The sequence below is a fragment of the Dendroctonus ponderosae genome, unplaced genomic scaffold (assembly GCF_020466585.1).
Source record: "Dendroctonus ponderosae isolate FM_Combo_2020 unplaced genomic scaffold, Dpon_F_20191213v2 Dpon_F_20191213_2, whole genome shotgun sequence".
Taxonomy (NCBI): Eukaryota; Metazoa; Arthropoda; class Insecta; order Coleoptera; family Curculionidae; genus Dendroctonus; species Dendroctonus ponderosae.
Genome location: NW_026018165.1, coordinates 2,070,457 through 2,098,040, shown reverse-complemented (window position 1 = coordinate 2,098,040; position 27,584 = coordinate 2,070,457). Strand labels below are relative to the sequence as shown.

Here is a 27,584-nt window from a genome sequence, read left to right as displayed (position 1 = left end):
ATGAAAAACTTTCGTAGGACGTATTTTCTTGTAAAGTTCATATTTACTGAGATATCGCACTTTGACGCACTAATGAGCAACCCTGTATATATATAGTAAAATAAACAACAAAAGCGTCATTTTCGATAGATGAATTAGGAAAAATATTACATTTAATAAAGAAATTGTTGATCTAAAATATATGCAATATTGTTTCCTTGTTATGGAAAACCTAATAAATGTAAATAATTAACTGTAATAATTAGAAAAAAAATACAGATTTTCATCATTATCGTTTATCTTCATAATTAATTTGTATAGATTGTGTGACTTTTAGATTTTGAGATTGATATTAGTTGGCTATGTAAATAAAACATATAGGTATTTTAACAAATGTCTAACAGTTAAAAGAGCAAATATTTGTATACATTAACAGGTATAATTTTTTTCAATAAATAACTCAAAAATTGATCATCTAGGTTATCTGGTTTAGACTGTTTTGTTGGAATTATTTCTATTTTCCAAAATTGCCTAATATTAACTATTTTTCTCATACACGAGGACTGTTCAAACGAAAAACTACGAATTAAAGTCAGTTTCAGTATCCGGTGGCTGCTCCAATAAACCAGCTCATGTACACAGATGTAAATTAGCAAAAACAAACTCGATACTACTTAGTTGCACTTGGTTGTGCAGCATAGGTATAAAGAATATTATAAAAAGGCGTCGTGCATCTAGAAAAAATAGGTCAGGAAATAAGTGGCACACCTTATAGTAAGTATTTTAACGCCCGGGTAAGATCTGTGCCAAATATTTAAATAACTCATCGCAGACATATCCAAGATGTTACGTTCAACGTAAATATAATTTTAATAAATTAACAAAGCGAAAGCATGCTATCTATTGCCAATATTGGCTATGGCAAAGATATGTACTTTGAATAATATATAGAAATCTACAGAAAAAACAGCCTTTCCAAATCGATCGTTAACAAAATGAGAATTATTGTTAAACTTAAGCTGCGAAATCCAAGGCAAGCGAAGCTGGAAACAATATAGAGCGGCTTACTAAATTTAAATTAGAAAAAAATGGAATTATTGCTTTTTAACTAGTTTTTAATTTTCAACTTACCTGATTATCCAGAACTAAATTACACTAGCAGGTACACTACTCCTGGCACTCAGAAAACTCAGAAGTGACCATGATCATTGGATAACTATCAAAAGAATTCCATTAAAACCATCCACTTTTTATATTTTTTTAAAGAATTTTATAAGGGACAACTTTGAACAGTTAGTGTTTTAAAAAAATTCAATTCGAAAGTAGAAAAATTGGAGTATTATCTGGTAGTCACTTTAAACATCAATCAGCATAAACTCAAGGCTCCCGGGAGTCTTAAGAGTCCGATTCAAAAAACCATTTCGTCACTATTCAACTATCGTTAAAATTTACATCCTAAAAAGGAGGAAGTATTTAAAAAATCGTACCGCTGTCTTGATTAAAACGAGCGCAACTAATCAAGGGTGCTCTGAATTCTGAATGTGTGCACGCCGGTCAATTCGGGATATCTGGATCCGACACACTCTCGCACACTCTACTATGACGTCACAGCCAATGGAGGAAATCTCTGAGTTTTGCTACGGCTTAAAATAAGTCAAGGAACCGAACTGCTGCCTGGAGATTTGTATAAACCGTATAAACACGTAAGAATTAGATTCCAATTAGATCAGTGTTTATGGTGACCAGAACAGATTGCCTCTGCTGAAATACAATCAAAAGAACCCATTTATTTATAAAGAAATGGATGTTTTTTCAGAAAAAGTAATTCTACTTAAATCCAGTTGTATCTCGTTCTATACCCAAATATTTCAACGAATTTATTCTGATGGCACATTGAATGAAAACTGATGTATTTTGATTAAATATTGCCGAATCCTAAGGCTCGAGCAGTGGATAGAATTGGGCAAGCTTCCGATCACAAATGACAAATGCATCGATTTATACAATTATAGTTAGAGTTATAGATATATATCAATACCTTGATCGCAAATGAGTTATTTGTTGAAGTTGTGAAAATTTTGGACCTTTTCGATACTTTCATTCGATACAATTTATTGACCTCAAAAGACACAAAAAGTTCATTACCTGTCGAAGGAATCGAAAAGCAGCTAACATTTTGAAAAAAAATCAATTCGATCAAAAAGAAGAAAATAGTATAGAAAAAAAATTCTAAAGGAAAGAGGAATCTAACATACCCATTGAACAACATGCTAGACCATTGTACGCCGAAATCTTTTTATGTGCCTTGAGGAGCTTTTTGTGTCGAAAAAACGTACTTACGAATTTTTCGGAAAATCTCCGACTGGCTTCAAATCAAAACCAAAAAAGTGGTCTGACCATTTTTTTTCGACCACTGCAAAGGAAATTTGCCAAAAATGTGAAACCTTGCCCATATTAACTGCAACATTTAATTTTTTGTAATTTTTAATACTCAAATTGTATACCACTTCTATTGGAAAGAACCAAACAATCAATTAACCGAAGTCGTCCCGAAGTTTTGGCCATTTTTAAATTTCCAGTTTTGACCATGCGATATCTGCTATATTCTAGGCTCACATTATCAGTGTATGCATGCAGGGGTGCTTCTGGGGTTGACAACTACTCATGAGCATCAGAAAACAAACAATCACTAAGTAGCTATTTTGCTTATCTGTATATCATTATTTACTTACCGTCTTATTAACTTATTAGCTATTAAATAGCTCAAATTCTATGCCGTTTACATTGGAAAAAACAAGATTAGGCACACGTTTGACCACTTTGAAATTTATTCGATCAACTTGTTTGTACATTTTGAAATTTTGCAATATCAGCTCTATTCTAGCCTGTACATGTATACTGAAAAGTTTACTAGGTTAGGGATATAAATAATAATAAGAAGAAAGTAGCAGAAAATGGTAAATTTTATTCAAACAACGATTATGGAATTTCGAAGCCACCCAGAAAGTCCCATCTTATTTTCAAACCCGGGCTGGTCCCAGGTACCAGCACAACATCTGGGTTTCGCTATTTCAACAAAGCAAAGAGCTAAATTCCTGTCTTTTGTTTGCCACTAGATTATATAAAAATGCAGCAGTCGAGCAAGGCCAAAAAACTAGTGTAAATGGTTTTGTACTAGAATACAATAAAGATGCATTCGTCAGCCCTTGCATAATGAAGGAACAAAAGTCATTCGGTCATAATTTATGGCTGACAACTGCAGATTCGCCACCAAATTACTAGGAATAGTGACGTGACATAAATATCCTTAAATGGAACAAATGTGCTACACTTTCGGCCCGGTTTCAAATCCAATGGAATATTCTCATGGGGCAAAATCACAGCTACTTGTGAGACAGATAGACTTCATAAAAAAAATGTTGCAACTTCATTTATTTCATTCATTAAATAGTCATCTGCTCTGCTTAAAAGCTACGCTTTTACTACTTAAAAGTATGTACTCAACTTAAAAGCATCGCTACCGAACCTATAAGCGAACTTACGAACCATTACACATCACAAGTGCTAAACGTAATTCAAAGTGCGGCACAGTGAGACACGATGAGTTATAAGCGTTCAAGAGTTGAGCGTTCAGTAAAGAATAGTGCGGTCTTATGTCTAAATGTCTTCAAAATTTCGTAAAACCATAAAAAATTAATTAAATTAAAATGCACTGTTTTACGCAAATGCATTTTTTTCCGGTGAGGTTTGGGAAATGCTCTTTTATGCACTCCCAGAGCTGGTAGCCTGTCGCTCTAGGTTGTGTGGGACTCCAGCTAAGCTCTTTACCCACTAAAACCCTTTCCTCACCGCCGAGGTGGTGTTTGGCCTTGCACCGCGGTCATTTCTGTCCTATTGTGCCCTCGTAATTTTACTTCCTAATTATATCTGTATATTCAATAAATTCCAGAAGAATCTTGAGGGGAGTTCGTATAATTTGGTCTGGTGGAATTTCATGCCCTCCCAGGAGTCTTCGTCTACCTGCTGCATATGACGTGCAGTAACACATAACATGCAGAGTAGTTTCGACCTTTAATTTGCAACCCCTGAGGTCGGTTGATCGCTCAGTCCCATCCTGAAGAGGTGTTTTTTGCAGGGGGCGTGTCCTGTTAACATGGCCACTATCCTCTGCTGCGACCTAGCAGTTCATTTTTACGTACTGGTTGCTAAAGTCCCATCAACTGGGAGGTGTCTCCTCCCAGTACTTTCTGTGTTGTTTCAAGATCCACTGCCCAACTGCCACCCTAACTTGGGCATGCGATATACCACAAGCAGGTTCTTGGTTGGTCACGCACCTACGCAACTACATACTCTTCAATAAAAAATTCCAACTTCCAAAGTACAGCGACTAGAAAATTGAAAGATTGACATTCTGTAGAAGACGCTCTTTCAATGAAACTTTGGCGTAAACTTGCACTTTTTGTGACAAATCTACCAAAATTTACTCACCCACGGTGCTTTATAACGGAATCGAATTTCACGGTGCTTTATAACGGAATCGAATTTCGAATTGTTTATCCAATGGTCGAAAACGAACTCTGTGGCTCAAATGGTTCTCCAATCTCACAATTAAAAGAAAACAGACAAAACTTTAGATGAGCTAGATGTAGAAATACAAAGCCGCCCAAATCATTCCCACAGTTTTATGAGTATGGGACTAAAAGGTCTACATGTACATACATGGTTATTGATTGAACTATGGCCACCCCTTTTTTGCATCTAGTTTGAAATTTAGAGAAAAATATTAAATGCAGAAGTTGTAGTCTAGTCTATAATAACGTCTAGTTTATTTTAAGATAATACCAATTGATACAGGGTGCCTCAAATTCAAGTGGCAGATCAAACTTACTTTTTTTAAATGGAATGCCGTACTTTTTATTGCATATTCGAGATATTCGTAAAATTCTAGGTCTATTCGATATAAACGTTCTATATTGATTCTCAACTGTTTTTGAGTTAATTACCAATATTGATTGAATTTTGACCAGCCCGTTTTAACATCTAATTTGAAATTTAGAGAAAAATATCAAATACAAAAGTTTTAAATATTAACATCTAGTTTATTGTAAGAGAATACCAATAGAACAAGGCGCCTCAAAGTCAAGTGGCGGTACAAACTTACATTTTTTTAAATGGAATCGCGCACTTTTTATTTCATATTCGAACTATACGCAAAATTCCAGTCCTCTTAGATATACATTTTTTATATTGATCTTCAACTGTTTTTGAGTTAACAACCATTTAAATATTCGGGCATTTCATTTATAAAAATTTCAGTTTGGCCCGGAACTTGAATTTGAGACACCCTGTAGCAATTGTTCTTATCTTAACATAAACTAGACGTCAATATCTACAACTTTTGTATATAATATTTTGCTCTAAATTTGAAATTAGCTGCAAAAACGGGGTGGCCAAAGTTCGATCAATATTGGTAATTAACTCAAAAACAGTTGAAAATCACTATAAAACATTTATACGGAATGGGTCTAGAATTTTAGGAATAGTTCGAATATGGTATAAAAAGTACGGCCTTCCATTTAAAAAAAAGGTAAGTTTGGTTTGCCACTTGAATTTGGGACACCCTAGACGTTAATATCTACAAGTTTTGTATTTAACATTTTCCTCTAAATTTCAAGTTAGATGGGATGGCCAGAAAAACGGGGTGGCCAAAGTTCAATCAATAACCCTGTACATGGCAAGCAGGGCAAAGTAATGCTAAACTTATCGAAAGCTGTGCAGTACCAGAATAAAAGAAGAAATTGTGTTTAATACAGCAGAAAATCTGTCGAAAACCAAACTTATGTGAAATCAGCAAAGCAAAGAGAGATGAATATAAATAATTCATAAAATTTCAGTTGCTTGTCGGAAAACTAAACTCAGTTCAAGCTAAAAGATTTATAGATTAGAGATCATTATTACCAGCTTTCTGCATGCTGGGGCCCATCCTCCATTTTCCACAAATTAATCTTCAGAAAGCTCACTACTCTCTCACAAACTACCGCACTTGCCATAAGGGTCACAATGATTCTATGTTTCCCATCTAAGAACACGATTCACACGACACAAAGAATTATCAACCGATTTCGTCTACTGTCGATAGCAAACTTCATACACTTTTTCTAAAAAAAAAAGACCCGGAAGTACAGAATAAACATGATTGTTTAATCATTTGCTTGTTCGCCCTTTCATTCGCCCGATTCATTGCTCTGTTCTTCCTTGATAGTTCGATTTCAGTTTGTTTATTGTTGCGCAGTGAGGCGCGATGATTTATATCTCACCAACTCACAGAGCGTCATCAACTCAAGAGCGCAACTCAACACAGTGTTACCCAGGCTTAATAGAAAGTGTGTATGTAGTGTGTATGAAAGTGTATGCGCTCGCTGTATCGCTGTATCGCTGCATCGACACGGCAAGCTGTATCGGTATCGCTGTGTGTAACACCTGAAAATCCACTGTGTTAGTGTCTTACCCAGGCCCAATTTGCATTAAAAAAATGGCAAAAATCGAACAAATTCATTCAATAATGCTTCACTACGCTGCATAAAATCTTTAACAAACATCGGACCTGATTTCTCTGACCAGACTCAGGAGAAAATCACTCCTTATCAGAAAATTCGTATTATCAGAATTATCAGAAAAAACAGTAAAAATGCATAAAAATATAAAAGAAGAAGCTAATAGATAATTTCAGTTGGCCTTCTCCTTTAGCATGAAGGATATAAAGGTTAGCACCTGACAATTAAATGTCAAAAGTAACAATTTATACGATTATTTGAAATTTTTTTATTGTGTTTAATTATCTTATTTCAGTGCCTATACATGTAAGTATGTAGTTGATTCAAAGATTTTAGGGCAGATAGAAAACGTGTTTTATTCTATCAAATGTAACACACAACGTGCTAGATTAATTTAGAAAATTCAATTCCGTTTGAAAAATAGTTTTTCTAAAATTATACTTGCAATATTTCTTTACTGAGTTGCAATAGTGTTAATTGGAATATTTGAATTTCCAGGTCAAAAGTTTATCAATTAGGAATGTCAATTAATTAAAGTCGGTAAGGTAATTTACAGGCCGATTTTTGGGCCTTAAATGCGTATGCATCAATTTCATGCGAAGAAAGCGCGGAATGCAATAAGCTTCTTGAAAAGCACACGAGAAGCTTTCCGTATCATACATAGACCCAAACACTTTACATATGTATACACCTGGGAAGTTTCTTGGGTCGGAAACATATTCAGCTCAAAAAACACGCATGTGACGAATTTTTCGAAAAAAAAGCCAGTTTCTTAAAATGGCCCTATTTTTACATCAGTTTCATCTAAATGAAGAGAGGAATGCAACGAGCTCATTGAAAAACACGCTAGAAGCTTTTGAACTGAAATAATCGACATTTTTGTATAATTTATGTAGTGTTTGAGCGGTCACAATCTTCAACCGATCATATCTTCTTTATTGACATCTTATATCTTATCTGTATATGACACTTTATATAGACATCTTGTGGAGCTTTGCCAGAGTCTTGCGAGAGTCGCAAGACCATGCTCGTATTAATATTTGATTTTTAAGCATTGGTCAATTTATAAGCCCATTTACCCCAGGGGCGAATCCAGCTTTCGAGTGAAGGGAGGGGTCAAGTAGTAGAAATTCTGTCTATTGTTGTCTATGAAATTAGAAAAATTACCGTTAGTCGTTATAAACCCAGCACAAGAGGGGGTCATGACCCCCATGACCCTCCCCCCTGGATCCGTTCTTGATTTACCCAAGCATGCACCTTACCTCAAGCATCTTGGCAGAAAACGATAAAACAAAACGAAGTGGGGCCAATACCGTAATCCGATATTGAACCGCAGTAAATCTGTCCTCGCAGCCCTTGATGAAAAAAATTATGAATAAGAAAAATGGACCATTTTAAACGCTTAACCGAAAACATTAAATTATAAACCAAAGCTGTGAACCAGTGTCACATAAATAAAACAGTACTTAAAATGTGATCGATTCCAGATGTTTTCCGTTTTTCTTTCAGATTACGTAAATCGGGGGTAGGTAGTATAAATATTTGCAAAATACAGTTAGTTGTCGATATTGCCTACGTAAAATTGCTTATTGATCTACATAATTAGTGTTTGTGCCCCTTCTGTTTGTCCAAGTACAAGCTGAGTTTGTCTCATAGAGTAGTCCTTTTGACTGTAGCTGATATACATATATTTATATTTTCTAGTATTTATTTATAATTTCCTTCATACCGATTTATCTGTCTTTAATATCTTTTTATTATTTGCTAACGTTTAATTGGTTTTGCCCAGAACCCATCTAAGAGAAAGTACTATTGAAGTGAATATATCTTACACTAAACAGGATGTTATTCGTAACTTGAAAAATACCATTACAATAATCCCGAATAGTTTAGGTATTAATGTCGTTGTTCCAACTTCAGCTCCAGCGGAAAGACGTTTTTCAAAAGCATTTTTATTTATTAGAAAACATCGCCACCGATGTCCGATTATACAATGAACCAGCGTGTTGATTACTCCGTTTAAGCTCTTAGTCATTCACATTTTGAAAAGCTTGCATTCATTTTTATCATATTATTTGTATGTAGTTCTGTGTAGAATTATTATTCATTTTTGATCCATTCCTCTATAGACCAGTGGATCGATCGTGCTAGTGCTTCAGTGCATTTTCACACACAACTATTCCAAAAATGTTTACACTTCGACGGCCCTAAACCAAACTGATTCTGGCGTTTTAACCAACTAAACGATTCAGTTTAGTAGCTTAATTCGAATATGGAAGGAAATGAAAGTGATTTCAACCTTACGCCACAAACATTAGCCGACAACACATTAACTAGTGCATCTCAAGTATGTCCATTGAAATTAACCCACTTTGAACTAAATGGATGGCAAACAGTTAAATAAAGCAAGCGACAGAGATCTAACTCCAATAGTCCAACCGAAGAAACCAACAAGAAACGACACTTAAACATATCTCTGAGCAATCAGTTGCAAATATTCCACCCCCATATACATTCCTGATGTTTCTCGCACCACAAAACTACAAGAAGAACTACGTAAATTGCAGCTACCAGGAGATCTTACCTACGAAACTGCCAACAAAAACCAAATTAGAATCAACACTAACTCGATCAATTCATTTAGAGCGATTTCTTAATAACAAAAATGCACATTTTCATTTACATCAACTAAAACAAGAGCTGTTATTCGCAACATGTACTCAACAACCCCAGTCGAAGATATTAAAACTGGGTTAGAGGAACTAGGCTATTTAGTTCGAAACATCTCTAATATCAGACACAGAGTTACTAAAGGCAACACACCTTTGTTCTTTGTTGACTTAGAACCACATAGCACCACCCAGAAAATCTTCAAACTAAAGTGACTCTTGGGTTCAGAAATTGTGTCGATCCTCCAAGAAAAGAAAAGTATGTAGTTCAATGCACAAGATGTCAGAAATCTTGTCACCCCAAAGGGTACTGCAACAGCCAAATGCGTACTATGTGGCGGCAATCACCCAGCAAATTATAAAGGTTGCTCTGTATACCAAGAGATAAGTCAAAGGAAAAGCCATTATTTCCGGGTACTTCAATGCCGACACCAAACCAACCCCATGAAATTCGCAAAAATCTTCCGTACTGAACATCAACTCTGGCCCAACGCATACTACTTCTGAGCAAACAGCATCTTCAGCTACTTCCACGAGAACCTACGCCCAAGTTACTGAAAACATTAACCAGAATAGCTCTTCACCTGACCAACTTTTCAATGTTCTTTCTCAATCCTTTGTCAAACTGGAAGTTGCAATGAACGTGCAAGCAATTGCGTTGCAAGCCGAGCAATTTACTAGCAACACTAGTCACGAAGTTAGTGTAAATGGCTGACAGAACACCAATGGGCTCATTCAGCATAAACTAGAATTAGAACAATACTTATCATCCCAGAGTCCCCCCTAGACTAGATGTCTAGTATCCGAAAGCGATCTCACTGATAAATCATACTTTAAAATTCGTGGATATGAGACCTACAGTACCCGGCATCCTGATGGCAAGGCACATGGCAGATATGCAGTTCTGACTAAGTCCAGCATCAAACGCTACGAGCTGGAGAAGTTCAATGATAATTTTCTCCAAGCTACTAACGAGAAAGTTGAGGACACCAAAAGACCTTTTGTAGTTTCCGCGGTCTATTGGCCCCCAAGACACTCACTGAAAGATGATCTGCTAAAAAACTTCTTCAAAAAATTAGGCCACAGGCTTGTTGCTGGTGGCGACTATAATGCGAAACATGCCGCATGGGGCTAAAGACTTATAACATCTCGTGGGAGAATTTTTCAAAAAGTAATTGATGAAGAAGACCGACCGGAGAACCGACGTATTGGCCATCTGACCATTGACGTAATCCGGGGGTGGCAGCTGCCACTCCAGAATTGTCAATCCCAATAGTTTGCCACCCCAGAATTTTGAAGTAAATTCAATAATTAACAAATAACTAACTAAAAAATACAAATCCGCAACAGGGATTGTTTTTAATTTTGTCGATTTTCCCTTAATCATGCTTAGTTTAAATCTTAGAGAAAGATACCATGTGCTTTAAAAACTTGTAATTTATAAACTTACATAGAAACATTGGAGTAGTAGATAGAATTTACGTAACAAAATAAGGAACATTGTTGAAATAAACATTTTCCAAAATGGCTTTAATTCAAGTCAAAAAAGAAGACTTTATTTTGTAATAATAACTTGTAATATGTATAATGACAATTGAGTAAAATATTTTTTTGTATAATGTTTGATTTATTATAATTGTTAACTCCATATTTTGAGTTAATAACTCAAGTGATTAAAAATTATTGTTTTATGGTAAATTGTTAGAAATTAAATTGCTGCAAAAATAGCCTGGAAAAGCTTAAAAAACGAACAAATTTAATATCAAGTTTAAACATTTTTATGGAAGAGGACCTCTTTTCACCTGAGTAGGTTTTGCCACCCCAGTTTAAATTGGAATGACGCCTATGCGTCGACCACGCCAAAATACCGGCCCTGCTGGACTTCCTTGTCGCTTATGGATATAACAACAGTTATTCTCGACTAGAGTCAATCCTTCAACTCTATTCTGATCATTCAGCCGTACTCATAACCCTCCACCCTCAAATAGCAACAAAAATTCAGCCACCACGCCTCTATAACCACAGAACCGTCTGGAATTCATTCAGCAGCTTCATTGATGAAAACATTAATCTAAAAATTCCCTTAAAAACACAACATGACATCGGTACGGCAACAGAAAACTTAATTATGCTATTACATGAAGCTGCAATGAAAGCAACTCCCACTGTAGACGAAAAACCTGCAAACACTGAATTAACTTATTCCCAAGAAATTCTCAGAAAAGTCAGAAAAAAAGGAAGAATTCGCAGAATCTGGCAATCATACCGCCGCCCCCAATATAAGACCGAACTCAACAGGCTAAGTAAAGAACCGAGAGAGCTCCTGGTACCTCGTAGAAACGATACATTTTAAGATTTCCTAACGAACTTCGCTCCCACCGCAGATAGGAACTACTCGCTCTGAAGAGCAACCAAATCACTTAAGCAGCCTAAAACTCAATCGTCACCTATAAACCAATGGATGGCCCAGAAGCGACAAGGACAGAGCCGAAGTATTTGCGGCACATCTACAGTTGACAACTGGTCAAATAAAATCGAAGATTTCCTTCCTCACTTTACACCATCTGATCCACGCTCTCAAATCAAGGCAACGAATACAAACAAGGCTACAGGCTACAACTCATTATCGGCAAAAATATTCAAGCATCTTCCATTAAAAGCTTTGCTGCACATAACAGCAATATTTAACTCCATAGTTCGCACAGCTTGTTTCCCACCACAGTGTAAAGTGGCCCAGAAAGGGCCACCTCTTACCGACCTATTAGACTTTTACCTCAGCCTAAAACTAACAATTGACAGAAACGGTGTGATACTAAACCACCAGTTCGGCGTTCAATATAGGCACTCAGTAGCTGAGCAGATCCTACTAGTCAAAATAAAAACTGAAAAACAGTTTTTTGTCTTACTCAAATCATACTTGACCGAACGCATATTTCAAGTCAGAGAATAAGATCTATACAAGTTGCGAAATATATACTGCCCTGCTAAGACAGGAAGTCGTATCTGCAAAAACCAAGTTTTGAGATATTAAGCAATTTTTAAATTATGACATGCCATCTTCGCTTATTTGCAAAACTGTTCGTTTTTAAGATCTCAATGTGGACTTCAGGTTAGTAAACTTACACAAGAAATCTGAAGGTTGTAAATTTCGAGATTTGATAAAAAAATTGACTTTTGTTAGATACGACTTTTTGTTTTAGTATTCTCATACTATTAAGGTATACACATACTAAGTAATTTTGCAGTATAGTACTCATAGTTTAGCAAAATAACATAAAGTTGAGTTTAATCAATGGTCCACTAAATTTGGTTTTATAAAAAAGGTTTTTAGAGCCCCTTTTAAATTGAAGCTCAACAAAATGTGCTAAATAAGGTTTTGGTGTAATTTTGTTCATTTTGAATCTTGCAGAATAGTCAATAAAATTGTTATTTCTTTAACATCACGGTGAAACAACAGGAATTTGTAAAAAGTTGATATTAAATCAGATTTACTTCTTCCAGCCACGCCTTCATGCCTAACAAGAGCGACCGGTTTATTTGCAAGGGATTGCTTTCCCAGAGCAACAAAGCTTTCGTTAAAACAAATGATCCTTGGTGTAAAAATGATTTCTTTAAACATTTCACAGTGATTTCTTTAAATTCACTTTATTATACTAGTGATATAATAACCACCTTTTGCAAGTCTACAGAAACAAATAATGATTCAGATCCTGCTTTTGCAGATACGTCATTTTTATATTCAGTTCTCGCTTCTATGGCATTTTCATAGTGACTTTTCCATTTTTGGCAATCATCGCAGTCGGGATCAGTATTTTCGTTATCATGTTTTAAGTTTTTGGAGTGAAGGTTGAATGTTTCGCATTGCCAGCACTACTTATGACCGAACACAGTAAACGAGATATTCATCTCAGCTACTTGTTGGCGGTAAAGTTCCTATGAAACTTTCATTTCGGGGTACTTTTGTAGAAAATCTGCATGCATTAATTTAATGTTAATATCACTGGGCACATATTTTCGATTTGGGGCGTGTTTCCTTCTATAATGTGATTAATGGGATTAAAAGAATTAATATGACAAACTACGTGTTCTCTGTCAATTTTTTTCTGTTATGGATGCCCTGTATTTAATGATTTGACAAACATACAAAAAAAAAATGTTTTGCAAACTCTTACATCATTCCCTGTATTAGCTTTTAAATAGTAGTTAATTCTATTACTTCGCCTGGAGTCTCCATCTTCAGTTTTCCTTTTTTTATCGAATTTTTTTAACGTGGTGAAGATAAATTGACGTTGTTGTTCATGGGTCATTTCCCAGAATTCTTTATTTATAGCATTTTGTCTCCATATGTCAATAGCTTGGGTGCATTTTTTTGCACAATTTTTCTTACATGTTTCTTGCACGTCATGTGTGCCATTTTTTCCTCTCTTTTTAGTTTCTTTCTTTCCTGTAATGATTTGCTGTAACTTTTCCGTTTTCGTACTTTTCCTAATTTTGTGAATTTTCGTGATTGATTTGGCAATTCAGACTCCACAGTAAAATCTGGTGTGAATTATCAATAGAATTTTGGTTTAGTCTGCCATGTAAATTATTAGCTCTATATGTGGACATTTTTTGAGCTAATTCCTTGTTTAGGTCCAGTAAAACTAACATTTGAATGTGAAATAGTTAAATATAAGATATTTGCCTTGTTCGCTATATCAACAGAATATTAAAATACCATAAACAACAAAATATCTCTAACCACACTTGCATATAGGTCATACGGCAAAAAGACTTAATCATTATTATCAATATGACTTTTTGATCATTACGACTTAGTACAGACACCAAGCCAAAATGTCGTAATTGAAATATTTTTAATCAGATACGACAATATGACTTGGTAATTATCAATACGACTTTTTGACCTGTTAACTGGTAGCTTTTTGCAGATAGGACATATAAATATCATTGAAAACCCGTATTCTAAAGATGATTCGAATTCCAGACCTTGTCTGAGAGCTAAAGCAAACTCTGTTATACCAGTATACCGCATAAGCTGAAAAAGTGAAAAATTGCAGATACGACTTCTTGTCTTAGCAGGGCAGTATAGGCGGGAGTCGCCCAGGGCTCAGTTTTTGAACCAACACTCTACAACTTGTTTACTGCTGACATACCTGCAGATGGATTTATCTCAACATTCTCTGACGATATTGCGTTCATGACCACACATGAAAACCTGGTCCAAGCTGCCGCAGCCATGCAATCCCAACTACATACAATTGAAGACTGGCTCTCTAAGCGACAAAAGTATTTTTTTTACTTTATTTGCAGCAATCAACAATCTGCTAATGTATACATTAGAGCATTAAGAAGATTTTTTCCACAATAGTCGCATTCACTAGTTGACCCAGCAGCCGTTCTGTGTTGCGCTCGTAGATTTTAATCGATTGTATTTAAAGGAATCTTTCCGGTAGGTCGATCGGTAGGGCTTTCTTGAGTCGTCGTATTGGCATGTTATCTAATAGGTGAGTAGCAAGTGGGTTTGGATGTCTTCCAATTCTGTTGTGGTATCTTTGGATCTTCTGTGTGGATTTTTGGCTTATTTTATGACGGATGGTAGAGACTTTCAGATCGTTGTGGATGGGGTTATTATTTACATACCATAGCGCGTTGACTATTTGTTTTAACGCTTTGGACTGATATCTCTGCAGTATTTCGATATAACTGGTGCTAGCTGTTCCCCATAGTTCTATGCCATAGCTCCATATTGGTTTTAGTACCGTTTTGTACAATAAGATCTTGTTTTCAAGACTAAGCTTGGATCTTCTACCTATCAACCAATATTTCTTCCTTGTTTTTATTTCCAATTGTTTTCTTTTCTTCTGGATGTGTATCTTCCAGGTGAATCTTCTATCCAAGTGCATCCCCAGATGTCTTGCATGATTGGCAGTTGAGATAGGGGTGTTGTTGATTTTTATAGGAGGACATGATCGTTTTCTTAAAGCACCTGCGTGCACTTTTCCTCGTTGATATTAATTTTCCATTTGGCCATCCATTTCTCAACTTCGTTAACATGCCCTTGGAGTGTCTCAGCTGCGCTTTTGAAATCGCTATCTGAACTCAATAGTACTGTGAAGTCCGCAAATGTAGCTGTCAGAATGTTATCGTTTTGTGGTAGGGCCGATGTGAACATTGTGTATAGGAAAGGTCCGAGTACAGATCTCTGCGGAACTCCCGAGCTTATGTTAAAGAAGTTTGAGAAATTCTCATTTACTTTTTCTTGAGCAACTCTGTTATCGAGATAAGATTGGACTAATAGATAAAACTGCGGAAACCATTTTTTTTGTTTTGTACAAGAGGCCTTTGTGCCAGACCTTGTCAAAAGCTTGTCTAATGTCCAGATATACAGCTGGACAGTATGCTTTTTCCTCGAAGCTTCCTGTTATTTTGTTAGCGACTCTATGGATTTGCTCCATTGCCGTGTGACTGCATCTGAATCCAAATTGGTGGTCCGGAAATAGTTTGAGGAAATTTTCACGTTCTTGTAGTCGCGCTAGGAGGACTTTTTCAAAACCTTTTGAGAGTAGTGAGAGTAGGCTTATTGGTCTGTACGATTCAGGTTTAGTGCTGTATTTTCCTGGTTTTAGTACCATTAATATGTTGGACACTTTCCATTGGTTTGGTATGCAGGTTGTTCTTAAAATAGAATTGAATATTTGATTGATGTAGATTATTGCTTTCCTATTTAAGTTTTTCAGAATTTCTTCCGTGATTAAGTCATAGCCTGGTGCTTTCTTGTTTTTAGAGACATGATTATGTTTTTACTTCCCCTGGGCTTGACGGTTTTAACGGTTATCGATTGGTAGTGGGACTGCAAGAATGTGTTAATATGGTCCTCCCACTCATCATTTGTGTCATTTTGTTCAGATTGATAGATTTTTGCGAGGTGGCAGGCAAGTAATTCAACTTTCTCTCCATCACTTCTCGCCCATCCTTGTGTAGTTTTAATCCGAGGGATTTGAATTTGCGGTCTGTTGAATTTTTTGGTAACTTTCCATAGGGAGTAGGTGTGATTTGGTCCCGGTGAAAAGTTGGTGAGAAAATCTTGGAATTCTTTGAGTGTGCGCTTTAATTGCCTTGGGATTGCGTTAAGCTTTGCTTTATCTTGGGGTCTTCTGTTGTTTTGCCGTTCTTTGCACTTTTTTCTCGAATTAGTTTCATGATTCTGCTTGGATAGAAATACTGATTATTGGTGTTCAGGTCTGGAGCAGCCTTAGTTGCTGCCTCTTGTATATGTCTGTTTAGTACTTCGACAAAAGTATGACGTGGAAAAAGCACATTCAAGTCAAGCGCAAAGAACTAAATTGAAAATTTAAGAAGATGTACTGGCTGACAAATCGCAAATTACAACTAAGTCTATACAACCGAGTACTTTTATACAAAGTCATTCTTAAGTCTATATGGTCGTACGGCATTCAGCTGTGGAGTACTGTCAGTAAATCAAACATCGAAATTCTACAAAAATGCCAGTCAAAATTGTGAAACAATATCACCAGAAGGATTAAAATATTTAAACCTCCAGATCTGCCAGACCGTTTCCCTTGATCCAGATGCCCAGCCTCACTGATTTACTGACTGCGTATTCTATGACGACTGATTGATACTATATATATCATCACTTTCATATATCATCGCTTTCCATTTAACAGTTCTCAACGAGGGTTACACAAGAGATTTATACTAGGGCTCGGAATCAAACTCGAATAATTCGAGTATTCGAATATTCAAAAAGCGAATAATTATGTCTAGTCATAACTCGAATATTCGAATATTCGAATATTCGAATACTCGAATACTCGAATACTCGAATAATCGAATACTCGAATACTCAAATACTCGAATACTCGAATACTCGAATACACCAACATTATCAAAGTTACAAGATGTAAATATCTTTATATGCACTTTGTATACTTTTATGAAATACATTATTCATATTCTACAACCATTTAAACAAATGCCCATATATTTACAAGCAAACGGAAATAATCATTTACCCTCCTGCAAATGAATATAAAAATACGTCTCTGTGTTCTGGTGATTCGCGTCGTCAACTTTTGCGCGGTATTTCTAATGTGCCGACAAAGGGTGGGCACTTTTTTAAGTTAGCTCCTGAAGTCGTGTTAAAAATCGCTGTAAAAGGAAATAAATATAACCGCCATCCAATGCCGCTAGTTGCCAAAAATGATATGAGATAACGATCTTTCTTCTTGGAAAACGGTGAACCGAAAACGAATACTCGAATATTCGAAAACTCGATTATTCGAATATTCGTTAGATATTCGAGTATTCGATTAATTTTACTATTCGAATAAACCACTAAACGAGTATTCGAATTTCAGATTTAAAAAAATTCCGAGCACTAAAAACAGCTTTCCGTAAAGTCCTTCGTGTCCAGGATTTTTCGAAGAAATCATTAATCGAAATCAGTGATTTTTTTTTGCTGGAAATGTTACTTTCAGCTGGCAGTTTTGAGTGTTCGATTTTTTTTAAATCATCCATAGTTTCACATTTTTTAATAAACTTGTTTCCTTTCCTTCGTCTATGTTAGTATAGTTGCTTTTAAATTTATGAATGAATGAATGATAACGCAGACTGCCGCTTTCGACTATTATTGGCACAACTCTTTCAAATGAAATTTTCTGGTAAAATTCCGCAGCATTTTCTTGCTTTCTTGCCCTACAATATATTTTTTTTTGATGAAGTACAATTCAAATAATTTTTCATTTTTATTCTATCTATATTTATCCATCAGTCACTGAAATCTAGTCATTTTATATTGACTCCATCTCCTTTTCCCAAATTACATGTTTTCACTACTTTTGTCAACTAAATATAGAATTTATAGAAGCTTTACTAACGTCACTTCCTCAACAGCAACGAAAAAAAAACCGATTCCTTTTCATTGGCCTCAAAGGCCAGCGCGTCATGTATACATCACCTCACAATGGATGATGGAACGTTCGAAATTAAAACGACTTCCTCTTGTATCTACAATTGAGTAGCCATCATTTAATATACAAATTGCTCGAGTATTGGTTTTTAAAAGTCAGCTTTCCTGGGTTTAAGGGTACAGTATAACTCTGGGAACAATGGATAGTCAACTAATTTTAAAATAATTGGGTTACGAGAATAGACGGGATAATAATAGCCTATTCGCGAGCAAGTTTAATCTATATTTGGATCTAGTTCTTAAAAATACTTTTAATTTGGGCTGGCTTTAGGTTGGTTGATGTGATTAGGTGAAGGATCAGATGAGAAGAATTGAGAATCGATTAATAATTTCGGGGTTATTCTGTTTAATTATTAGATGTTAACGAACTTATTAAGAAAATGTCTAAATTTATCATTTTTTTAACGGCATTTGTATGAATGTATTGCACAAATCCTTAAAAACGCCAAAAGAAACAAGTTAACTAACTTTCCTGTTACAACAACTTCTAATAATAAGACGTAAGGAAGTAGGGAATGTACTTATACTTTGCTTAAATATTTTCACATTCGCCAACTGAATGTAATTTTACAGTTTTAATATTTTATTAATCTGATGTAAATCACAATTTTCTTTGCATTGAATTGATTCAATTAGCCATGAAATAGGAACAAAGTATAAGAACAATGCTGCTAGTGTTTGAAAATTTAAAACAATCCGTAAACTGTTTATACCTTTAAAAAATCACATGTATTTTGAATAGTTTCAAGAATCAATAATCAGGACTGGGTAATTTTTGCCAAGTGAAAACAATTATTTAAAGGAGAGCTTTAAAAGAAACACCACATAAATAAATCAAAATATTTTATGTACCTACATCTAACATGTATCAAAAAAATTCACATAATGTAAATGTGAAACAGGTTAGTTAAATATGAATATAAATTGTTTCCAATAGAGATTTAAGGGGATTTTTGGCTTCCGATTATCGTTTTCTATTTGCATCAAACAAATTCGCCTAAAAATAACCGAAGCGATATTATGAAAACAAGGAATTGCATGTTGGTAAACTTGCAAATTGCAAGCCGGCCGTAAATTTTATTTTTGGATTTCCACTTCTCGTAAATGAACGGAATTAAGTACGTGTTATCGTATTAATAGAGACGATCCGTCATGATTAGAGCCAGATGCTAGAGTTAGTCAGTTTATGAAAGACAACTAGAACAGCGCATGATAAAAAAAATATAAGCCGAGGAAGAGAAAAGTTTTACTTCTCTCCCCTTAGTAAAAAACTACAACTAAAGGCTTTATCTTAAATGCTTAATATATTTTTTTTATTAAAGTAGGTATTGCTTTCATTTTTTTAAATTAGTACATTGGTTTAAATTTGTCTCATTACCTGACTATTAAAAACAAATTTTGCAAATTGATCCAAGCGCAATTTAACATGAAAGTTTTTCCATTCTAAACGAATTAGATAAAATCGATGCCCAGTTACTCATTTACTCATTGATGATAGAGATGCGGGTATTTATCTGCACTATAATTACACTGATCGGGTAACACTTTTAACGGTACATAAGCTTTCTATTTTTCTATTATAAACAACATAGTTTTATTTTACATTTTTCGAGTCGTTTATTTTGTTATGTTCAGTAGTGAAAATTCTAGAATAATTCAAGAAATAAACAAACAACTTTATAGATTTTTTCGCATAATTTAAGACTTTTGCGCTTATGTAATTTGTGTAGTTACACAAATACAGTACATAGTAAAATATGTGGAGGACACTGCTCTTAAGACGCACGATAAAACTACCGGATTATCTGTAGAAAGACTTCAGAAATCTTCAAATATATGCAGACACTAGACAACATAAAGACATTGTTTTATACAATTAAAGTACAATGATGAACCACTAAATATACTTGATCGGATAGTATTACTAATTTACTCACAAAAAGTAAAGAAAAATAGTTCAGGATGATGTTCAGCAAAATGTTCAGGATACTGTGAAAATAATTATTTTTCGTGAATCCCTTGTAATGAAAAGCTCGAACTCACCTGTGGAAATCTGTGACTTATACGACTCCCCACGCGATTTCCAAGTTAAAAGTTTTCCTCGTAACTCGCAGTTGAAAGTGAGCTTTGGTCGCAAGCGTTTGTGCTACGTGGCGATCCTGTATTTAAGTCATAAGGTCAAAAAAAAACAATATTTTCAACATTTAATTGTTATGAATGATGAATAAAATTAGGTGAAGGCAAATTGTTGTGCTGCGAATTTTCCTTGCTTAACTTTCAAGCACAATGTTTCCAATTAGCATTTGCAATTTCACTTTGATGATGATTTGAACATTTCATCGAATTTCCGCTTTGAGATTGTAAGTATTTTTAAATTTATTGTTGTGTTTGGAAGAAAATGTTTCTTCCAATGAGTTAGAAGATTGAAATCAATCGGCTTGTCTGAAACATCTATAATGAATTATTATGGAACGCGGGCGCGAAGGGTGAAATAGTCACGCATATTTTTATACGAGGAGCGCTTTACGTTGATCCTTGTCAGTCCAGGGAAATTATTCAGTAGTGAATTAAAATGAAAAATTTACTGGCCATTAATGTCTTTCATGAGCCAAAGTGCAAGAACGTAAATGTACATTAAGATTAACGGAAAATGTGCAATTGTTTATGAGTATGCCAACACTTAAAGCGAAGATAAACAACAAATTATTCACTTTTAATTTATATGTTTTTTGTTTCATTATGATTTTTATTGAATATTTTTTTTCTTTGCCTCTGGGATTATACGCGTGTATGTTTTAATTTCCGCTTTCTACTGCATGTTATTTTATGTAATTTGCAGCTTTCTGATCGATATTTGACTATTTGTCGTACATGCACCCTGCATGAAAGGTTTATAGATTATGTGAATTGGGTAAAATTGTCTTTATTTGCTATCGCGAATACATTTTAAAATTAAATGCTTGGACTTTTTCAATAAGTTGCCACTTTAATAACTGACGCACGAACAGAGAAACAAGCATAAAACAATGAAATTTTACATTTTTAATTAATACCTAAGCTAATACAATTTTTTGTGTTTTTATATTTAATATGCTTTTATTCAGGTCTGGAAGTTTTTGTGATTTTCTATTGTAATGGAGCTTGATATGAAGAAGCATATTTATAATTTCAAGTTTCGAATTCATGATTTACTACATTATCTGGCTGCAAAAATAATTTCCAATTTAGGAGAGTCGACCTTCAACAAATAGTTAAGACGAGTTTCTAAGTTTAAGAATTGAATAAATTATATTGATATATAATTGAATAAATAAAAATAAATTAACCACAGTTAATTATCCGAGGGATTTAGTATGTCTATTAAAAACCCATTTTTAAATATCAGCTGAAAATTGTAAATAAAACCAAACAATTCTGGTAAAATAAAAATTTCCATATTAACCGTTCAAAGTGTATAAAAATGGCAGTAATTTTTTTAATAAAACGCAGCACATTTTAAGGCGCTTGGCTGCACGTATAAATGTACTTTTTAACTGAGTTCATCAACCCTTAAAATATTTCATTCGATACACACGAAAGTTGACGGTGAAAGGCCAATAATGACCATATAAGGGTCCGTCTGAGCTGACCACTGGGTAGTTTATGATTTGAGCGGAAATCACGCAAACTTTAGACTTCTTAAATTATAGAAGCCACAGAGTATTGCATAATAAATTTAACTGCTTTGAGACAGTAATGAATAATGGAACGATCACAGGAAACAAAACTTAGATTTATTTGCAAAAATAGAATAGAAAATTGTATATTTTGCCTACTAAAATGCACTGGTTTTTTGAATAATTGATACTATTTTTCTATTAATGCGATTGAATGTTTCGTAATACACAATTTTATTTTGCAATGGCGTGTCATCTGCTCTTTATGTCTGCAATTGGCTAAAATCAATAGGAAAAAACTTTGCTTCCATCTATAAATATCTGCGTGCATCGAGGTTGGATAAATAGTTAATTCTCTTAAGAAATTGAATGTTTGCAGTTAAATTAGAATAACTTCCTTTGAAAAAATTGCTGTGAAATTTTATGAAGATATTTTTTAAATAATAATCACTTTAGATTGCTGTGTTTACATGTGAGCATTTCTAGCATTGTTGACATAGTTTCTGAGCTGACAATGAAACTATGTTTCCATAACCCAAATACTTTGCGTGCCGTCATAATTAAGGTGAAGGTGCTCAGTCATAATTAACATTAATTTCTTTTACTTCGTTAGCTATTTGTCAACAGAACAAAACGCTCCTTTGACAACGAAGGTGTATTCTACAATGGATTGTTAGCGAGTTCTTTCTATTATTGTGCGGTCGAACTTAACGAGGAAATAAAATTAGCCTGTAGTCAATATTTTTACATTAATTCTTTTGTGTGGCACCTTTTTAGGAATATTTAAGCCATAACTTAATTGTACACGATCCACTCTTTACATTACTGGGCTTCCACAAAAACTGATACAAAAGAGTTGTCAAATGACCTGATGCCTTTCAATACATTTTGCATTTACAAAAACTAAATACGTTTTAAATTGCCAACGAACTAGTAGATTTGTGAGTTAAATCACGCAAACAACCTCATTTTATTTCAAATGGCCCTATTGATCCTTTCCAAGGATACATTTCCCCAACAAAGGTCAACTCGCTAAAATACTTCTTTGTTTCAAAATCCACTAACTGATTTTGCCCTATACTTATACTGAAATTGGCATACATTAAAAAAAAATTCTTTTATATTATCGCATTTGCTGTTATAGACTAATTAACATTTTTTTAATTTTTATTAGAGTTATTTTTCATTACTTATTCTGTATTGATACAATAGTACTTTGTAGACTGGTGAGCATGATATTGATACAAAAGTGCTGATATAGCATGGAAAAATACGAACAAATATCTGTAGTCGGTGAAGGATCGTATGGTTTGGTGATGAAGTGCAGACACAAGGACACAAACCAAATAGTGGCTGTGAAAAAATTTCTTGAAACCGAAGAAGATCCGACTATCAGAAAATTGGCTCTACGAGAGATACGAATGTTAAAAGTATGATTCAATACGTTGCGAATTAAATAAATTTCATTTAATTCACCTCTAATTGAACCCGCATTTTACATGCAAAATTAATTTCTTATTTGTGAATAAGTGTGTGTATAAGTGTGAAGTTTTTTCAAATGCGATTCAATTGTAGAGACTGAAACATGAAAACCTGGTAACTATGATTGAAGTATTCCGGCATAGAAAACGGTTCTACATAGTGTTCGAATTTATGGAAGGAACTGTATTAGACGAACTAGAAAAAATGCCCGGCGGATTAGGAGAAGAACGCACCAGGGAAAGAATCTTCCAAGTATGTAGAGCTGTTAGCTATTGCCATAACAATCATGTAAGTCATTGAAAAAAAATCACTTTATATCCAAAGAATCAGAGAAAAAGCTGGAAAAACATTGCAGATAATTCATAGAGATGTTAAACCCGAAAATGTCCTGGTGTCTTCTTGGGGTGTAGTCAAATTATGTGATTTTGGGTTTGCCAGAATAGTAAGTCTTAATGGTGAAGCGTGTACGGAATACGTGGCGACAAGGTAAAAAATTAGTAAACATCTTAACTTTTGTGATGAAAATCGGCTAGCAAATGATTGATTGCAGATGGTATCGAGCTCCTGAGCTATTAGTAGCAGAGCCAATCTATGGAGCGTCGGTCGATATCTGGGCAATAGGTTGTCTATTTGCGGAAATGATCACTGGAGATCCACTATTTCCAGGGGAGAGCGATATTGATCAGTTGTACTTGATTGTGAGAATGTTAGGTAAATTGTGGATTTTGATATTTAGTCAAGTAAACTAGTTTAAAGTTCATTAGAAAGTCATTTAAATATAAAACTTGAGAACTCTTTGTTCTTGTGCAATCTGATAAAATCTTACAACAAATTTTAGGAAAACCTTGTATAAGACATCAACATTTAATGACTCGAAATAGCCAGCTCCGACCTATAATCAGAACCCCGTCCCAAGAATCTATGGGATATTACAAAGTATTTCAATCATGGCCTTTGATCGCGATAGATTTTTTAAATGGCTGTACGAAAATGGATCCGCAGGACAGACTTACAGCTGATGAACTGTTGAAACATACTTACTTTACTCATGACAAGTTTCCTCAAAGGTATTGAATTAACACACATCAGTATTATAGTTTAGCGTCTTGACCTGGAATATTTTGTGGTTTAAAGATTTCTTCCTGCACTGCGGGAAAAGGTGAATATCGAATTTAATGCGCCTTTGCTAAGGAAATTAAAATCGGAAATTCTAACTTCAACTGATAGAAGTAACGACTGGAGACCACGCAGATTGTCCAATGAAGTCAAATGGAGATTCAATATGACTGAAGGTCAGTTTTTCACAACAAAAACTAAATACACTTAATTGTTTGTTACATTTTAGGCTCCGTAAAGCGAAAGCACTGTAACGACTCAGTTATTATTGAATCCTCCATTGACAAGAATCTGATAACTCTCTCGAAAACTAGTCAACGTTTGAACGTTATTAATAATGGAAGCAATGGAAAGAACAACTGCCAGGTCAGTGCCAATCTGGGTTAATTATACAGTCGATGAATGAAGGAGTTTTTTTTTCCAGATATTGCCGAAACAATCGTTTATTCAACCCAAAGTTTCACAGAATTTGCAGTCCAAGCAACAGTTCAAACTCCCAGTTTCCACCGATATGCAAATGCTGGAGAAATCATTGGATAATTTGGGCAAAATGAATAAATTTGAAAATGATAACCGACCGCTATCCGACCGGAAGGAGGTAGATCCTTATTTTTTTTAGTAGCCAACATAGTTTTCCTTAATAATATTCCTTTCAGTCAACACCGTTGTTGCCGGAATCGCCAACATTTAACACTTTTCACTTTGGGATCGGAGATCACAGTAAATCGCCCAATTATCACAGTGTTCTTCATCCCAGTATAAACAATATATGTTTCGGCAGAGACCCAAATAAAAAATCACCGAACGCATCCCAAAACTTGAATAATGGAAGCCTAAAAAATAATCCAGTAAGTATATTTACCAGTCCAGAACAAGTCAGACGTACTTGCATATGAAAATGGGAATTAAAAAATGAGTTTATTACATTGAATGGAATTCTATTTAAGGTTTCACATCCTCCAAACTCAAGAACCCATTTTCTCAAAAAACTCGACCGATATGTGGTTATGGAGAACATTTTCGCCCAAGGTGATCACTCAAATGTGGGTGCGAACAGTACCACTCCCCATTGGTTAAACAGCTTCAATACGACAAACGGTTCCAATTCGAGGAAAAGGGACTTTGCAAGTAAAATTAAGAACGACGATTTCTCGTTGCCAAATTTACCTGGGGGTAAGTAATAGCATGACAAAGTTACAGAAATGTTCAAAAATAGTGTTGAGAACAAAATTTGTGACAAACATTTTCATCCAGCTGCCATTTCGCCCGGTAAAACTAAAAAGAAGAACAGCATTCCAGAGTTGGAACTTCCGGACTCCACTGAAGTGTCTCCGGTGAGTTCTTCAATCTGAACGTAAAGCATGAAAGTAATTTTTTGAGCAAATTTTATGGTTTTTCTATAACCCAGTGGAGCTTCACAAGTATTTGACTACCTACACGTTTCAACTTCCTAGAAATAATTTTTATTTTTCCTCATTTTTATTTTTATTTTATTTCTTGCACACTTTGATTCATTGAAAATAGTCTGGCAACGAAAAATTTTTACCTACATACTTTAAGTATTGATAATTGAAACATTTCAACCGACTAAACTGCTGGAAATAAAACATGAATTTATTTAATTTCAGAGATTACCTTCAGCAACATCACAAACATCGCCTTCCATTAAAAACCCCAACATCACATAACTAGCGTATTAAATTAGAGAATTGTAAATAATTTAGATCGGTCAGCACGGTAGTGGAATGAATGTTCTGGTAAAATATTGGCGTTTCAGTTGGGTAAATTTTTTATTTTTTATAGGCCTACCGATACAAGAAAGCTAAAAGAAAACGCAATGTACTGGATATAAGTTTACCAATTCCTGTTCACGAAAAGTCGAGATTGTGTTTTAAAATTTCAAAATGAACGCATTTAATTGACTAGCAAACCTGAAGTTGGACAAGGTTGGTGTTTATAAACACTTTTTAAACAATCTCCACCTATTCTTTTTCTCACATTAAATTGTCTTCAATTGTTCGACTGTATTATACATATTTATTGTTTCAACATCTCATGTAGAAAGTTATCTAAATACATCTTTTCATTTAATGTTCTTGATTATAAATGTAAAAAGCGCCGGGCAAGACGGTATACAAAGTGAATTGCTCAAATACGGTGGGCAAAGTTATTTATCAACACAAAAACCCAGATGAATAGCGAACCACCACTACTGTGCTAATGTTCAACAAATGGGAAAAGGGAAGAGAATACCATCAAATTATAGAGGAATAAACCTTGTAAGAACTGCTCTAAAACTAGCAACTAAAGTAATTATGAACAAAATCAACAGTCTTACAACGTTGGCGGACGAACAAGAGGGATTAAGATCGGGAAGATCTTGCACATACGTCGTGTTCGTATTAAGACAAATAGTCGATAAGTTGATTGAATACAACAAGCCAGCGTTTATAGGTTTTGTTGATCTAACTAGAACATTTGACCGTGTCCAGCTGAAAGACGAGAACATATATACAAACAATAAAATATAAGCACAAATAGAGGGATACCGCACAGAACCAATACCAGCGGGTAGCAGTATTCGTCAGGGAGACTTCCTGAGTCCTACCCTGTTCAATTTAATAATGGAAGAAAGTGTTCGAAGTGTTCGAGGGCTAAAGGGATACAAAATGGGGGATGCAGAAATCAAAATAGTGTGTTATGCTGACGATGCCGCTCTCATTGCAGGAAGTGCAGATGACTTACAAAGGTTATTACACTTATTCAACCTGACACCCAAGTCTCCAAATATGGAAATATCACCGACCAAAACAAAGTGCTGAACAACATCAAAAACCCCTCTAAGATGCAAATTGGATCTTGATGGTAGAGTAATCGAGCAGAAAATGAAATTTAACTACCTTGGCGTGGTAACTCCGGCTTTGGCGATATTCAGGCAGAGGTGAGATATCAAGCAACAAAAGCAATTAGAATAGCTGGCTGTCTGAATGAGGATCTACAAAACCGTTGTAAGGCCGATTGATGACATATACCGCAGAAACTAGGCCAGAAACAGTGAAAATCAAAAGACTAGAGACAGCTGAGATGAAAATACTCCGTAGAATCACCGGAAAGACACTGCTGGATAGAGAGA

General features: G+C 34.9%; 2 protein-coding genes across 7 annotated transcripts in view; one reads left to right on the top strand and one right to left on the bottom strand.

Moving 5' to 3' along the window:
• The window catches only part of LOC109536920 (zinc finger CCHC domain-containing protein 24), an 11,031-nt gene extending 9,471 nt beyond the window's left edge, over positions 1-1,560 (bottom strand). The window contains exons 1-2 of one of the 3 annotated variants that reach the window (XM_019903389.2): positions 1,467-1,560; positions 1,111-1,195 (exon numbers count right to left, since the gene is read on the bottom strand). The gene's annotated coding sequence lies outside the window, so the exon portion shown is untranslated. Of the gene's footprint in view, positions 1-1,110 lie in introns of all 3 variants that reach the window. The other 2 variants (XM_019903388.2, XM_019903390.2) reach the window with 2 other exon arrangements.
• Positions 1,561-6,736: 5,176 nt separating this feature from the next.
• LOC109536952 (cyclin-dependent kinase-like 2) lies at positions 6,737-26,542 on the top strand. 4 transcript variants are annotated; one of them, XM_048663870.1, is made up of 13 exons: positions 6,737-6,839; positions 23,076-23,283; positions 23,429-23,587; positions 23,691-23,821; positions 23,886-24,046; positions 24,174-24,402; positions 24,470-24,627; positions 24,681-24,817; positions 24,876-25,049; positions 25,108-25,299; positions 25,399-25,624; positions 25,706-25,785; positions 26,255-26,542. In XM_048663870.1, the coding sequence occupies exons 2-13, from the start codon at positions 23,116-23,118 to the stop codon at positions 26,357-26,359; spliced, it is 1,920 nt and encodes a 639-aa protein (XP_048519827.1). In that variant the 5' UTR covers positions 6,737-6,839; positions 23,076-23,115; the 3' UTR covers positions 26,360-26,542. The 4 variants fall into 4 exon arrangements, with proteins under 4 accessions (XP_048519827.1, XP_019758997.1, XP_048519828.1 ...); XM_019903438.2 differs by having other exon boundaries at positions 23,429-23,623; XM_048663871.1 differs by having other exon boundaries at positions 23,429-23,623; positions 26,080-26,542.
• The last annotated feature ends 1,042 nt before the right edge of the window (positions 26,543-27,584 follow it).

Coding starts and splice junctions, on each gene's coding strand:
- LOC109536952 (XM_019903438.2), top strand. CDS start 23,116: ATGGAAAAATACGAACAAATATCTGTAGTCGGTGAAGGATCGTATGGT. Junction 24,403..24,469: donor CATGACAAGTTTCCTCAAAG/GTATTGAATTAA, acceptor TGTGGTTTAAAG/ATTTCTTCCTGCACTGCGGG. Junction 25,786..26,254: donor ACTCCACTGAAGTGTCTCCG/GTGAGTTCTTCA, acceptor TATTTTTTATAG/GCCTACCGATACAAGAAAGC.